At 43.2% G+C, this 16,928-nt stretch overlaps 1 protein-coding gene across 4 annotated transcripts in view; it reads left to right on the top strand.

The window, feature by feature from the left end:
* The window catches only part of CSMD2 (CUB and Sushi multiple domains 2), a 495,517-nt gene that overhangs the window by 62,792 nt on the left and 415,797 nt on the right, over window positions 1-16,928 (top strand). For all 4 annotated transcript variants that reach the window (XM_083511538.1, XM_083511534.1, XM_083511540.1 and 1 more), the window contains exon 2: window positions 1,461-1,677. In XM_083511538.1, coding sequence (XP_083367664.1) covers window positions 1,461-1,677 — 217 coding nt within the window. The remainder of the gene's footprint in view (window positions 1-1,460; window positions 1,678-16,928) is intronic.

Genomic DNA, 16,928 nt, shown 5'->3' with positions numbered 1-16,928 from the left:
TGCCTGTTGGGACTAGCTTGTATGAGTGAGGCGTTCAGGCAGGTTGCAATTCATGCTCCCCTGCTGCATGTAGTCTTTGCACACTTGAGTTCTCCTTTGAACTATCCTCTTTTTTCTAAGAGCGTTTTAAATTTACCATATTGTTTTATAGTCTCTTATCCTTTCTTTGGCGATCACTTGTAGCCGAGTAGGATTGTCTTCCATAAACACGGTTTATCCTTAGAGCAGACCTGTAAAGTAGAATGTAGTGCAGTTTTAGCAAAACAAAAGGAACTGTGACTTAAAGACTAATAAATGGATAAATATTATGGCATAAGCTTTATTTGGCTATTGGATGCCTCATTCCTCATAATCTATGTACGTTTATGTAATTATACATTTGCTCACCTTCAAATTACTACCGGGCTGTTGCTTTATTTCTGCTATCCCTTTGGCTGATAGGGTGCCAGAGCAATGTAACAATGAGTAATGCACAATGAGCCTGTGGCAGCAGAAATGTTCAATTAGGTCTCTGGATCTGATGGGCTGACTTAAAGTTTAAAGACAAGACTCTTGCCAATTGGCTTATTGAGAAAATTGATAGGGCTCATGAGCAAGATAGTACTATTACACTCATGCTCTGCTTGTTAGGCATCTATAGGCATCTGGTTGTCCACAGTGAGAAGAGAATGCTGGACTGTAGAGGTCTTTGTCTGATCCAGCAAGGCTGCTCTTATGTTTCTATGTTCAGAAAGCAGTGAAACAAACAAAGGCATTTATGGTGGCTGCTGTCCTCTTATAGCACTCTCACTCCAGAGTCTCCCAAATTCAATCCAAATCCACAACTTCCTTGTGAAGCTTATATCTTTAGGAGTGGTCCACATTCCTTCCTCTGATTGCTTCGCAACAGCAGTGGATGTTAGCAGAAGTTAAGAACTCCCTTCATGCTTCGTGTTCCAACTTTCCTTAGAAACAACCAATTGATTTTTGAAATTGAGACCTAAGAGTCTGGGGCTTCTGTTGGCCTTGGACTCCCCTGAAGTGTGATCCCTTTTTCACATCTGCCAGTGGTCCTGCTCATGTGGTTCCCCTAACAGTGAAGGACTGGGGGGGGGGGGAGGTGACTCTTGCTGATTCCCTTTTCAGCCCCTTGCATTTCCACAAATTAGAGAGAGGTGGCACAAGGAGCTGAATGAACAGGGGGAAAATTGCCTCTCAACAAGACTCTTGTCAGCAGGATCTCCTGCTCAATATGTTCATGAACGAAAGAAGCACTTGCCTTCATGATAGTCTAGTTCATATCAAAGCCATTGAAATCAATTAGTTGTTTTGTGGCCTTTGAGTTTATGGGGGAGCTAGTCATTACTATGATTGGGCTATAATCTCCTAATGATTCAGTGATGGCTCTTGTGTTGCCCAGCTAAAATCCTGCAGCAATAATGGAGCTTCTGTCATATTTTCTCCTTTCCTCTTCTCCCCAGCCCAGAACTGCAGTTACGTTTTGCGAGGTCCAAACGGGACAATACAAAGTCCAGGATTCCCGTACGGCTATCCAAATTATGCAAACTGTACATGGACAATCACCGCCAAGGAGCAGAACAGAGTGCAGCTTGTATTCCAGTCCTTTGCGCTAGAGGAAGATTTTGATGTGCTGTCTGTCTACGATGGGTTGCCTCAGCAGGGAAATCTAAGAACGAGGTATGAAAAAGGAGGGTTTAAAAAAAATACCTGTCATTCAGAGAAGGGAAATGTTCACAAGCACATTAAGATGTCTGTTGGTTGGATTAGAACACTTTGAATGAAGGTTTTATGTTGCAATAAAAGCAGGTCCTAGCTCTATTTCTGTAGTTATCTCAGCTGTCTGGATTTCACACACTTGATAAGGCCTCAAAAATATTGCTAAGCATGTTCGATGGCATAGTGTTATCAGTGCAGTTGCTGCCTGAGACATCTGGAAAAGTTAATTAGAAGTTGTTGCTAGAGGAACTGAGCTTGGAGAGGAAGCTTTCTAAAAGTCAAGTCCCTCCCCTCCCTGCAACCCCATCTTTAGGGATAGCAGATAAATAATTGGCAATTTGTGAAACTCTTAAAACTGAGAGGTTTTGCACCCCCTCTCCAGTCTTTGAAGTCTCCCTCTTCAAAACCTTATACTGTTCATTTTATATATTAAAGTATTTCTGTACCAATATATCATAAAATATCAGGGTGCTTTGCAGTTAAAATATAAAACACAGGAACACAGTGTTGTTTTTTAAAAAAATAAAAATAAAATGCAGATAATAGCTAAGATGACTGGGAAATCATTTTTTTAAAAAAAATAATTTAAAAAGCCACAAAAGTGTGTCAGAATAAAATGGTTTTCAAGAGATGCCTGAAAGTCAAAAGCAAGGATCCCTGTGAAATCTCTGCCTGAAGAATGTTACCCAACATGGGACTAACAGCACTAAATCCCTGATTTCTACTTGAAGTCTGGCCCCCTGTAACAACTAGCAGATGCTCCAGATGGTCTAAGTGATCAAACTGGAATATAAGAGGTCATGCTGGGATATAGCAAGTTGAGATGTATGTAGTCAGGAAAGGTTTGGCTTCTTGGACTTTGGTCTCCACTTCCTGGAGGAAGGACTTCTGGCTAGAGATGGGCTGCATGTTGCATCTCACAGCAGTTGGCAATAATGTGTTTGCTAAGAGTCTCATGAACCTGATTAGGAGAGCCATAAACTAAATCCTGAGGGGGAGGGAGACAATATTACAGATAACAGGGGAACACATGGTACTGGAGATAATAGCTTCATTGTTGCACAGGAAACTGAGGTGGTGGTACAGAAACTTGCCAAAGGGCAGGAAACTACAAGAAGGAAGCAGCTTGTGGTGTCAGTTTTCTCTATACTAATGCACAGAGTATGGGAAACAAGCAAGAAGAATTGGAGCTTTTAATACAGGATGGTAAATATGACCTGGTAGGCACTACTGAAACCTGGTGGGATGAGACTCATGACTGGAATATATGAATTGAGGGGTATAACCTGTTTAAAAGGAATAGACCAAACAAGAAGGAAGAAGGAATAGCATTATATGTAAAGGATGCGTACACTTGTGAAAAGATCCATGACCTGGAGCACAGAAGGCAGATTGACAGTATATGGAGGAATATTGTAGGAGATGGAAACAACAGTGACGTTACTATGTCACCTCCAAGCCAGACTGAAGAATTAGATAATGCCTTCCTAGAGCAGATTATCAGACTTTCAAAACGGAGAAATATAGTAGTCATAGGAGACTTCAATAAACCTGATATCTGTTGGAACTCAAACTCTGCCAAGAATGTTAGATCCAACAAATTCCTAAATTTCCCCATTGACAGTTTCATTTACCAGAAGGTAGAAGAAGCAACAAAGGGAACATATATCTTGGACTTGGTCCTCACTAAAAGGGAGGGTCCTCAACAAAAGAGAGAAACTGATCGATGAAGTGGAAGTACTGCAAACCGTGGGAAGAATTGATCATGTCCTCTTGGGTGTCATGATACAGAAGAAAGGGAAAGCTGAGTGTAAAGACAAAAATTGTCTTTAAAAAGCTTCAAAAAGCTGAAAGAACTACTGGGTGAGATCCCATGATCAGAAATACTACCAGCCCCATGATTCTCAGTGGGCAATGATTCCATACAGGTCATTTGCTACTGAGTGTGCAACCACTTGGGGAAGAAGGGGCCAGAGGAAAAAGAGTGTTGGCTAAATTAGATTATGCTTTCTAAGTGCTTGTACTCAACACATGAAAATCCCTCAGAGGGGTTTTGAGCATGGAGTACGGATCACTTGAAGAGCACAGTTTGTTGTTTGGGACAAGCAGCAGGATGCTCACACATTCCTTGTCAGTACACCAGCCCCCTACTTTGTTTCTTGGTTATTTCCTCAGAGTTTAACAAAAGCACGTTCATTATGCCAAGTTTATTACACAACAGCATTTGATTTCCATTTCATTCAGATTGCAGAGTTTCCTAGTGCCAGACTCCATGTATAGTCCAGCAGATGATTTTCAAATATGTGTGGCTGTAGCTCAGTAGTGAATCCCATGCTCTATGTGCAGATGTTCCAGCCCCAGTCTTTGACACCCCTGTCTACATGGACCTCAGGCAGCAGAGCTGGAAGACTGCCTGACACCTTAGATAATTGTTGTCTATCAATAGTTTGACAGTGCTGGTGTGAGATGGGCCACATGTCCACTTTGTACAGTAATCTGAGGAGCAGCATCCTGAAAAGGTCCAGGTGGAAGCTGCAGACTGCCTTTAGCAGGAAAACTTCATTGAAGAACTGAGTGTTTTCAGTCCTCTTGGCACATTCTCATGCCTTGGCTCCCTAGCCGATGGAGATCTCACTATGACAAAAACTTCAGAACCAAGCAAAAGCTATGATAATGGAGGGCCATGATCTCCCATCATTGATTTGAGGCAGGAATTAACTGGGTGGATTTCTGTGTGACCCAATTATGTGCACAAGGTCAGATGTTGACAACTTTTAATGGTCCCCTCTGGCCTTCAAGTACTCTGAAAGTTATCATGTGTTACATTATACAGTAAGCCATTTGCTCTCTGGTGTAACTTCAGAACAAGTCCCACAACCTTTGAGTGTCTCTGTTAGCTCAACTGGAAGAATCTGGGTTAAAGAAGCAGAAGTTACAGTGGAAGCCAGCTGCTCTGCTGGTGTGAGAGATGAGCAGAGCAGTGCCAGTAAATAAATTATACCTTTTGCTTATGACAATGGAGGTTTCACTTCCTTTCTTTTTATTATCTTTAAGAGCATGTTTGTGCAAATTTCTTACTTTATTACTTAATTCCTAAAAGGGAAGGGCTGTAGCTCAGTTGTACAGCATTTGCTTTGCATGCAGGAAGTCTCAGGTTTAATCCCCAACATCTCCAGTTAGGGCTGGGAAAGCACCTGTCTGAAATCCTTGAGAGCCACAGCCAGTAAATGTACTAGACCAGGCATCCCCAAACTCGGCCCTCCAGATGTTTTGGGACTACAATTCCCATCACCCCTGACCACTGGTCCTATTATCTAGGGGTGATGGGAGCTGAAGTCCCAAAACATCTGGAGGGCCGAGTTTGGGGATGCCGGCACTAGACAATACTGAGCTAGATGGACTAATGGTCTGACTTAGTTTAAAGCATCTTCTTTGTCCATGTAGCTGGTGGCACCTTATTCGAAGAAGTCCTTTGGTGGTATTCAACACTGACCATAATAATAATAACAATAATGGAATTTATATACCACCCTAGACTCTCAGGGCGATTCACAGAACAAAATCAAAATAGAAAACCACAAAATATATAATCAAAATAAAAACAACAATCCACATCCCCCAACAATGAAGTCTAGTTTCCTTTTGAGTGAGGTACAGTAATGAAGAGGGATGCAGGTGGCGCTGTGGGTTAAACCACAGAGCCTAGGACTTGCCGATCAGAAGGTCGGCGGTTCGAAACCCCACGACGGAGTGAGCTCCTGTTGCTCGGTCCCTGCTCCTGCCAACCTAGCAGTTCGAAAGCACAAAGTGCAAGTAGATAAATAGGTACCACTCAGGCGGGAAGGTAAATGGTGTTTCCGTGCATTGCTCTGGTTCACCAGAAGCAGCTTAGTCATGCTGGCCACATGACCCGGAAGCTGTATGCTGGCTCCCTCAGCCAATAAAGTGAGATGAGCGTCACACCCCAGAGTCGGTCACAACTGGACCCTTTACCTTTACAGTAATGAAGACGCCTGGTGTCTTATTGCTACATTTCTTACTCTCAGATATACAAGCAGATTGGAAGTAAGGGGACTCATAAAAACAAGGTGGAAACCCACCAAATCTTACACTGGATTCTCATCATCAACAACTAATAATCAGCTCTCTGTCAGTGAACATAAACTCATCAGCACTGAGCATTAGCAACTAATCAGCAGGAACACCTGGTCATCCTTGTTCTTCAACAAACGTTTTGACTGATTCTCTTGAAGAACATTGGCAATGAGAGACTCCCGAGCATTGAAGAGGACAGGTGGGAAGTGAAGATGCTCATTCAAAAGAGACATTCTTGAATGTGTGCTTTCAGTGACCCTCGTTCGTATGGAACTGATTGGACTTTGAAAATCACTTGGGGTTATGTAGTTGGGTTTAGTTATTCCCTTGTTTTATTGAACCAACCATAACCAAGCTGTGAAGTTGTTTATGGCGTTTGAGTTTCTATATCAACAAAATGAGAATGGCCTCCTAATTTTTCATCTGTTTTGGTGACAGGGAGCCCCGTGCACTAGCTGGCTTGCTTGTAGGTGACTTAAATCACTTTTAAAGAACAAAAGTAACATGCACTGCCCCCGGCCCCATCCTGCAAAACCATTGAGGTGAATGTCAGTGATGGTGCTACCAGAAGACCAGCCCCTTAGTGCCATGCCAGTCACTCCTGAAGAGAAGGCAGGCAGGCAGAGTTTAGCTAAGCGCACAAACTTCAAATTAACTTGCAATCGATCGTGGTTTGAATTACAATAATATTAGCTAGGGGCCATGTAAGGCTTGGTGCACATCCAGTCTTTTCAAACCCATCAGGTTCACTTTCTAAACTGCCATATATTTGTGGCAGCACAACTTAAAGCAAAATGTATTTTAAAATATCTCTTTGGGGTTTTTTTCCTGAAGGGGGAAACCTTTACATATCCCCATGTTAACCCTAATTCTCTATGTGGTTACCTGGAAGTTCCATTAGCTTAAATGAAACAGACAGAGCAATCGAAACTAGAGGCATGATTTATGTCTGCTGGCAACATCCCAACTTAAAAACTTCATTCAAACCCTGTTCAGAATCATCTGGGAGGGTCTGATGCCAGCAGAAATTGCCGGAGCCCAGTGGAAGAAACACAAAGATTCACACAGCACCCACAGCAACACCACTGATGTCACATAATCAGCACACACTGCTCACTCGGCAAGCACAGCACCCCCACCACACACAATCATGAATGAACATGGACAAACACCAGCCCATGTACAGGCAAACAGGTACAAACAGGTATATATGGCACAGCCAGAACACACACACAAACAGCAAGACCAAGCAGAACATTAAACAGACACAGACCTGCCCAAAGTCCCTAGTGCCCAGTGATGGCAGTCTCTCGCACACAGGCCAAGGGACAAGCCATTAAAGTAAGGTTTGCTGCAAGCATGGAAGGCGATGCAGCCCCCAAATGGCACAGCAGCTCAGAGTAGAGACAGGCAAATCGAACACCCTCTCTCACAGCAGGTCTTGACAAACGTTCACCACACTCTGCTGCAGGGGACCAGAATGGCTGCAAGAGGCGGTGACTGTGCTGCAAACCCTCTGTAAGAAGGTTGCTGTTGTCTGCAGCTGTATCTTCCCAACGCCCCCCACAGTGTGTTGCCAGTGCCAAGTTTAAATGGTCAATCTCCCAATTTCCCCCTCTTCCTTTTTGAGGGTATGGTGATGCTGAGCAGATCCTGTGGGCACTGACAGCATGTATCTATGCCAGCATTGGTTTTCCTCTGCTGGATGGGTGATCTCTCTCTCTCTCATATATATGTATATACACACACCAGCATACCTGGGGCTTTAGTTTCCTAGTAAATATACTTAGAATCATAGAGTTGGAATAGACCACAAGGGCCATCGAGTCCAACCCCCTGCCAAGCAGGGGGTTAAGATTGTCCCATCCTGAAAAATGAATTTTAAAAAGAGTTTAACCCATATCTCATTGTTATGTGCTTTATCAGCATTTTGATTTTGGTTCTACTAATATTTTTTTCTGCATCCTTTCTTTATAAAACTTTTTTAAAAAAGAAAAAAAACTCACAGCTGTTGCCAATACAGAATTTTTGTTTCTTTTCTAAGCTATCAATTTTACGTGCCCCCCCCCAACTTCCTCTCTCTGCTTTCCAAATGTACTCCATTCATCATCTGCCTGCTAGCCTTGAAGATGGATGACTGTACATCATTTATCAAAGCTCATGCCACCAACTTGCTGGCCAGAAAAGGGGAGCAGGGGAGGACTATAGAGGAAAGTTTCTGGAAGGAAAGATGAACAGGTCCATCGATGAAACATGCTCCAGTCAAGTGTATAGGATGAAGCCCCATCTGCATTTGATTTCTTCTTTTTAATGGAGAAGGTTGCTCTTTGGAGCAGAAATGTGGCAGAAGGGAGAAAGTGCATATCCCTTTTCAAAGATTGTTTTTCTGGTTATAATTTCCCTGCCCCAAATGCTTTCCCTCTGTGCATCTCCTTTTCCTGCATAGGAATGGGGGAGAAATTTGATGTAGTTCGCATTTAAAGGTGAACTTACCTAATTTACACTTTGAATTGAAACATAGGCAACTTTTGAAATTCACACTTCTCTGAATTTTGCAATGCAGTTCTTAAGCTAAGATGTGTACAAAAGTGAATATACATTGCTGGTAAAGTGCACATAAAAATGCATGTTTTAGCAAAAAAGATGCAAAATGTGTTATGTTATGGGAAATGGGCAAAAATGTGTATATTAAGCAAAATTTCCTATGTAAAATTAGGAGAAATTAGCACTAAAATGCAGATTGATCTTGATGAGAACTGAATTCAGGATTGGAAAAATGAGAAAATGAGAATCTGAAATTGGCTCAGGGGAAGATGTCATGAGGTAACTCCTCCAAGAGAACCTTTTTTGGATTAGGAAGAAAACAAGGGAAACAGTCTGAGTAGGTTGCAAAGCACTGGATACATTTTAATGAGGAAACACACACACACACACACACACACACACACACACACAGCATTGTCAACCACTGTGCAGCCATATGGTAAACTCAATCCTGCACACACCAAGATTCTAAAGAATTTCTAAAGTCCCCTGTACACAAGGCAGAAAAACATAAGCCTCTACATATGAGGTCCACTCAGCTCTTTGAATGACAAATATTAGTAAATGTTGCACTTTAGATTTAGTTACTAATAGGAGTGCACCTGCTCAGAGTGCCAGTCAGCCAGCCAGCCATTCCCTCTTCCAGGTTACTCCACTCTGTTCTTCCCACCCCTTCCCCATTTTTCTTTTGCAATTGACTTTCAACATTCCATGGCTACTTAGCATGCTCCATCCTCCTTGAACTGTTTGGGGTTGGGGTTCCTCCTCACACACTTAAGTTTAATTGTTCTTTTTTCCTTTTTGGTATGTTTGCAGTCTCAGCTTCCTGAGGCATGCATTTACCTCCTCTCGTTCCCTTGTTCCCCTGCTTTGGTTTCTTTCCGTTGCCAATCACCACCTGACACCTGAAGAAGGAAATGATGGAGCTATATAAACTGAGGTTGGAACAAGAGCCTATGTTTTGATATCCCTTCTCCCTTGTTGTCCATGTTCTGATTATGGACCCTGACATCAAAGAGGAAACATTTGCTAGCACTGCTACTGTAAGATTAGAGGAAACAGTAGAATCTCTTATCCATTATTCAGTGAGCATCTGTTGGCATTCGTGTGCTGTTCAATGGCAGCCGCTGAGCCCGGTGCCAGAAACATACATCATTTGTTAATGGAGAAATGCCCTCGTCAGATCTGCGAATGAGTGCTATTGGCTTTAGAAGCGTCTTAAATGCTTTTGCAGCTGTAAAACTTGGCCTCCTCAGCAGTGTGATCAACCGATGAGAGACATAATTTTATTATTGTTGTCATTATTGTTAAACAAAACTTTTATTGTGTGATTGTGTGAAGGGAGGATCAATTATTAACCAGGTTGGTCCGTGTAAAGATCATTGGCAAATTACCTGTTTACCTGTTTGATTCATCTTGTAGTTATTCTTGCAAGAGAATTGGGCTTCAATGATTTTCAGTTGTATGTGCTGAAACCTTGAAAGTTTTCAAGGATAGCCCCAGATAGAGTCCACTGGAATCATATAATCAAGAGGTTAGTAGAGGATGCACGACTGTAACTAAGCCATTCCAGGAAAGGCAGTAGCTACTGAACCAGCCATAGCTGGGTAAAGGTGCTTCATGACATTGGAGCCAGTTGGGCTCCCAAAAACACCAGTGACTCCAAGAGCACCTGCAAGCTATAAACCTGCTTGCTCAGCAGGAGTGCAACACTATCCAGAGCAGGCTGTCTACCCAATCTGCATGTGCTTTTTAGTTTGGAGAAAAAGGTGAGTAAGAGGCAACATGATATAAGTTGTAAAATTAAACATGAGGTGGAGAAAGCAGAGAAAAGCTTTTCTCCCTCTCAGTGATGGAATTTGTGTTCCTATAGTGAAGCTGAATGTTGGAAGATTTGGGACAGATAAAAGAAAGTACTCCTTCATGCAGCGCATAGTTAAACTTTGAAAGTTGCACCCCCGGGTGGTAGTGATGGTCATCAACTTGGATGGCTTTAAAAGAGGATTAGACCAATTGATGGCAAGTAACTGTGATGGCTAAAGGGACACAGGTGGCTCTGTGGTCTAAACCACAGAGCCTAGGGCTTGCTGATCAGAAGGTCAGCGGTTCGAATCCCCGTGACGGGGTGAGCTCCCGTTGTTCGGTCCCTGCTCCTGCCCACCTAGCAGTTTGAAAGCACGTCAGAGTGCAAGTAGATAAATAGGTACCACTCTGGCGGGAAGGTAAAAGGCATTTCTGTGCACTGCTCTGGTTCACCAGAAGTGGCTTAGTCATGCTGGCCACATGACCTGGAAAAAACTGCGGACAAACGCCGGCTCCCTTGGCCTATAGAGTGAGATGAGCACCACAACCCCAGAGTCGTCCGCAACTTGACCTAACAGTCAGGGGTATCTTTACCTTTAGCCGTAATGGCTATGCTCTGCCTCCATGGTTAGAGGCGAAAATGCATTTGAATGCCAGTTGTTGGTATCATTTGCACTTCCATTTTTAAAAAGGTTTTAAAGGCTGCAAGATCCATGATGGATCTTGCACACCACGTCTGTTTTGGCTTTTAGGTACTGCAGGATCTGGGAAAGCTCCCAGGAACAGTAGGAGTTGACTCAACAAAGCTCAGCTGAGTCCTTTTATCCACAAGCAGGGTGTGATGACTGCACTCTTAGAATTCTGGGTCCATGCTGCGTGCTTTGTCACCAGGGAATCCCCTTGGATTGTGTGCTCTCTGCCTTCATCTTTGGGAACTTTGAAGAAACAGTCGTGCTTCTTGAATGGTCAGTTGCTGCTGCCAAGTTTGCCCTCCACAGAATGCTGCTCCTTTAATAGTGTGTTTGGGTTCTTCAGGGGCCATGAGACCTCATCAGCAGATGATGTGAATCTGGGTCTGAATCAGAGGGGTCTGGGTTGTAATCCTGTGAAATTTCCCCACTATAGATTTGGAATGACATCATGGTCAGCCTTCAGTAGCTCATGTGGATGTAGATTCATGATGAGCAAGGGGGCCTGGGGTCAGCACAGTTCATCTGGCATCCAATGAGTTCCTTGCTAAGCTGGAGACTGAATCTTTACCTCTCCAGTTAAAATGAAATATTTCTGTGCTATGGATCACTTCATTACTTAACTTGGCTTGCAACCTCTGCAGAATATACAAAATAGCTGTATTCAGGGAAATTATATGTGTCTGCATTAGCTTTTCTGAAATACCAATCTTGCTGCGCTGGAGGGATGTGGGGAGTTTATTGTTTGTCATGTTGTATTGGCTTGCCGGGAGTTAAATGCACTTAACATCTGTGTGCTGCTGTTGGAAAATAATAAACTATGCACTGTTTGTCTCGCACACATATTCACCTGAGAAAGGTCAGATAATCAGAGGTCCTGTCATATCACCTTAGGGAGGTTCTGAATATTTATATGTGACTTTGACTCCTGCTACTGCACAAGGCAAGAGACAGGAAGGACAGTCAATGTTGGTCTGGGGAAAATGATTCGGCATATTTCTGCAATGGTGAGAAATTTGAGAGTGCATGAAATCAGGCTTTATTTTTCTTATTTGTAAAAAAAGGTGTTTAGCACCCCCCACTTTAGCCAAAGCTTCCAAGGTAGTGGACACTTTTCAAGAACAGTTTAACACAACAGAACTGCAATTAAAATCATAGTGGAAGAACCACGAAACGAACATAAACCCAGCATAAAAATATGAAAATTAAAACCAGAAGCTCTCAAAAGTTATATATTAAATGTATGGGGAAAAGGTGGTCACCTAGCTCTGAAAAGATAGCAAAGATAGCTAGATACCAGCTGAGTGTTCCTAGAGTGAGCATTCTACAGCTGGGGCACTACCACAGATAAGGCTCTGTCTCTGTAGCCATGCACAACACAATAACAGGTAACAGTAAGGCTGCATAGGACTCTGAATTGTACCTGGAAACAACTTGAAAGCTAATGAGAGATCTCTCTCAATTAGTTCCAGCCACCTGGAATATATCTAAAAGTAACTCTAAATTTGTTTGATGTATTCTGATCCAACTATAGCCAGTTGGTAGGCTCGACACTGAGCTCTAACCTGTGTCTGGTCCGATTCAGAATGAGTTTTCCACCACCGATGCTCTAGCCCTCAGCCCTGGAGAAAACCATGGGGCTGTCCGGGCTCAATGCAATCAGAGAGGGTGCTTCAATAGCCCTGGTTAACTCCGCATTCCAGTGGGCCATCAGGGAAACAGCAAACAGTTATAAGTAGCAGCATCAGTATTGGTGTTGCCCTTCTGGCCACCAGGTCACATCCTTTGCAATGCCCAGGACCTAGCATCCATCTGGGCCAGTGTGTATGTGTGTGGCAGTGGCTGCCACCAAAAAACCGTGGAGAATATTTATAGAAAATTCTGCAAAGTGGTCTTTTTTTCTGGGAGGAAAGGGGCTGAAGAACTTCTCAGAATTCCAGCCCCAACCAAAAGCATGTCTTTCATGACATTTTTGGCTCAGCTCCAGTCACAACTATGCCCAAGGTGTAACATGACAGCTTAAGGATGGTGAAAGGTAGCAGAATCACAAGTTTTTGTTTATTAGATTTCTGTACCTCAGCACTGATTACCTGGCAGAGCACAGTTTTACTGGTTGTGCCAGTCAAATGCTGGCTGGCAACCCTAATTATTTTTGTCAGTTGTCTGGGAGCAAAATCTCCCCTCCTCCAAACATTCAGATTTGTAATTTATCTTCATCTGCCCCTGCTTCTAGCCTTTGTTAGCCATTTAACCTTCCAGTACCATATTTTTCCTCATCAGTCAATGGAAGCACCCGGCTCCCGAACTCTGAGGTGTCACTGTGCTTGAAGGTTTGCAAAAAAAACCAAAGACCCTCAAAGTGGTATGAATAGGATGTATTTTTAGCTTCTCCCTTCTCCCATTTGAAAGGAAGGGTCTCCCTAATGCTGACCCCAAATGCTTGCCGCTAGCAGATTTTGCAAATTGCTGCTTCCACACTTAAAAAAGAGAGAGAGCAAGCAGAACAGCTACTCTGTTGCCGTGAATGAATGGGGATTTAGATCATTTTATAAATGTCTCTGTTCCTCTTACAGCCATAAAAATGAATTGTGTTATATAAACACACATACCTGATGATCATTTTGACCTTCAATTAGTGTGGTTAATGAGAGAGACAGCTTGTTGGAGGAGAAAAATAGAACAGGAGATGCAAAATTACTGTTAAAAAGGGCTTGAGAGGAATTATGTAGATGGGTAATGGAAATGGAAGCATAGACTGTAACACAGGCTGTGCATGCTAGAAAAACTGGAATTCTGCACTAAGCAGGGCACAATTCTACAACTTGACTTGGCCAGGATGCCCAAAATGCTGGTAAATTCCAGATTGGATTATTGCAATGTATTCTACTTGGGGCTGCCCTTGAAGACGACCCAAAAACTTCAACAGGTCCAAAATGCAGTAGCAAAATTATTGGCAGAGGTTGCTTTTAGAACTCTCATAGCCCCTTGTTCTAAAACAGCCACATTGGCTGCCAGCTCATTTTTGGGCCCAGTTCAAGGCGCTGACATTAGTGTTCAAAGCCCTAAATGACTTTGGCCCCAGATATCTGAAAGACCACCTCCTTCCATACAAACTCAAATAGGATCATTTTTTATTCTGAAAAGATGGAGATCCTAGGGAGTGGGAGTAGATGTAGACCCCTCCCCAATAGTATTCAGAACTGCACCACTTGTAAGGCTGTTGCAGAGCTAGTCCTGAAACTGGCAAAGGGGGTGGAGTCGGGAGCAAGTAGGTAGTCCAGGTCAGGTGAAAGTTAAGATCCAGAGCACCAACCATATTTCTGAGGGGCCAGTGGCTGGTTCATAGTCAAGCTTAGACAGCTGGTCAGATGGTATGACAAGGCACAGGAGTCTAGAATAGCTACAACTTCTGACGAGTTGCGTAACCTGAGGAATCAAACCCAAGGCAATGTTTATATAAGGCCAGCTGGATCACTTGGTCTGGCTGGGCCAATGAGTAGCAGTACCCCCCTCCGACCATTATCTAGGTGGCACAACAGTGTCCCAAAAATCATGTCAATAGCTTCTTTCACCTGACAATTGGCCTGGTGGTACAGGGGATAAGGAACCTGGCTCTTGCTGCCAGAGTCTCTGATGTGAGCTCCCTGGAAACTTACATCACCTTAGTTTCTCCTATATAAGTGAATGGCAGCCAATCCTTCCTTTGGGGAATGGCAGAATGGAGACACTGGGGCACAGCATGCCTACCACCCCTGACAGTGGATGGTCTGACCAACAGGTACCCATTTGGAGGTGCAGGCTAAGGTCCTGTATATCAAACTGCAGGCATCTAGCATTTATTGACGGTCTTAAATGTTGTGGGAGGCATGTGTAGGCCTGCTGTTGGGGGAAGAATTGTAGCTCACTGGTAGAGTACATGCTTTCTGTGCAGAAAGCCCCAGGTCCCAGTCCCTGCCATCTGCTGGTAGGGCTTGGGATGGGAGAGACTCCTGTCTTGAAACCTTGGACAGCTGTTGCCAGTCAGTGTGGATCAGACTAAGCAAGATGAACCCATTGGATTGAGTTGGAATAAAGCAGCTCCCTATGTTCCATTGCAGGATGATGGTGACCGGATCTGAATTTCTCCCTCTGCCTTTCTTTGCCTGCCAAACATAAAGGGTCTCTAGCTGGTAAATAATATGTGCTATTCCCCAGTGATGTAATTGCTTCTTAAATGGAGAAACATGAGCACAGATGCAATGGGGTTTCTGAATGGGCATCACTAAAGTAAAAGGGGTGAGGTTACAAGGGCAAAACCAACTGTCCGTGTAAGAGATGATTTGATTTCCCTCCCACTACTGACACCACTCCTTTGGCTCTTAAGCAATACAGATGGTTAATATTGTACTATCATTGCATATAACTGGAGTTCTATAATATATCAGAGACAGAGACTGTGTAATAGAGAAGTTCAGTTATTTCTCAATAAATGATTATACCAGCATAGATGTATGCATATTTTTGTTTCATATATTATGTGGGGAGAATGGGAGTGTATGCAGGGACATACACACACAGTAGTCGTGACCTTCAGAGTTTCCCAAGGGAGGCACCTCTTTAGCTGCTAGATTTCCCTTTTATCAAAATTAATGGCCGCCTACGAGAAGCAATGCAATCTTAGTAGATCATTGAAGATACAATGAAATTGTGGAGTGCTATTGCTAGAGATATCAAATTGCTAGAGATATCAAATGGAGAACTGACAAATCTTTTGCACCCATTGACTTTAATTCATTGCTGCTGCTGGGCTCTCTAAGGGGAGGGAAGAACAATGCAGCTTTGAGAAGCAGCTTAAGAATTGGAAAATCGTGCTCAGAGAGCCAAGCTTCAAAAACCTTTTCTTCGTTTGGTATAGAAAACAACCGTTGGGTTTTCAGAGCTTTGAAGAAATGTGTTAGCAACCTCAACTGATGAATGCTTGCTTCCCCGATCCCCAGAAGGTAGGAGGAAGGTGTCTGTACCTTGAGTCCTCAGGTGGAGCTGGTAATGGGTTTGGAGTTTTCACAGAAAACCTATGGGAACCATTTGGTTTCATTTTTATTTAAACATTTATACCATGCTTTTTGGGGAACTGCCTTCACAAAGGAGCTTGCAATCTCAAATAAAAGCCAACTCCATCTGATAATAAAATATAAACAATACAAGATACAACTAAACAATAAACCAGCATAAAATGTGAAGGGCAGGGAAAAAATGTAAAGCAAAATACAGATTATAGAAATAACATGAGAACTAACAATATTTTTTTTAACACTGTACAAATAAATAGGCTTATCTGGGAAGGCTTGGCAGAAAAATGATTTTCTATAAACACCAAAACCACAAGAAAGTTGGGTCTTGCTGCTCTTCTTCGTTGTTGTTGTTGTTGTTGTTTAGTCGTTTAGTGGTGTCCGACTCTTCGTGACCCCATGGACCAGAGCACGCCAGGCACTTCTGTCTTCCACTGCCTCCCGCAGTTTGGTCAAACTCATGCTGGTAGCTTCAAGAACACTATCCAACAATCTCGTCCTCTGTCGTCCCCTTCTTCTTGTGCCCTCTATCCTTCCCAACATCAGGGTCTTTTCCAGTGAGTCGAGTCTTCTCATGAGGTGGCCAAAGTATTGGAGCCTCAGCTTCACGATCTGTCCTTCCAGTGAGCACTCAGGGCTGATTTCCTTAAGAATGGATGCGTTTGATCTTCTTGCAGTCCATGGGATTCTCAAGAGTCTCCTTCAGCACCATAATTCAAAAGCATCAATTCTTCGGCGATCAGCCTTCTTTATGGTCCAGCTTTCACTTCCATACATCATGGATCACTGCCTTGATGTGGTGAAGGGGCTTGAATAACTCAGAGAAGCTATGAACTATGCCGAGCAGGGCACCCAAGATGAACAGGTCATAGTGGAGAGTTTTGACCAAATGTGATCCACCTGGAGGAGGAACCGGCAAGCCACTCCAGTATCCCTGCCAAGAAAACTCCATGGACAAAGACAACAGGCTGCTCTTCTTAGGGAAAAGAAATCCAGAACTGGTGCCAGAATGCTAAACGTTTGTCTTTGAGTC

The sequence above is a fragment of the Podarcis liolepis genome (assembly GCF_965112155.1).
Source record: "Podarcis liolepis genome assembly, chromosome: 7".
In the NCBI taxonomy this organism is placed as follows: Eukaryota; Metazoa; Chordata; class Lepidosauria; order Squamata; family Lacertidae; genus Podarcis; species Podarcis liolepis.
This window is presented reverse-complemented; position numbering and strand designations above follow the sequence as displayed.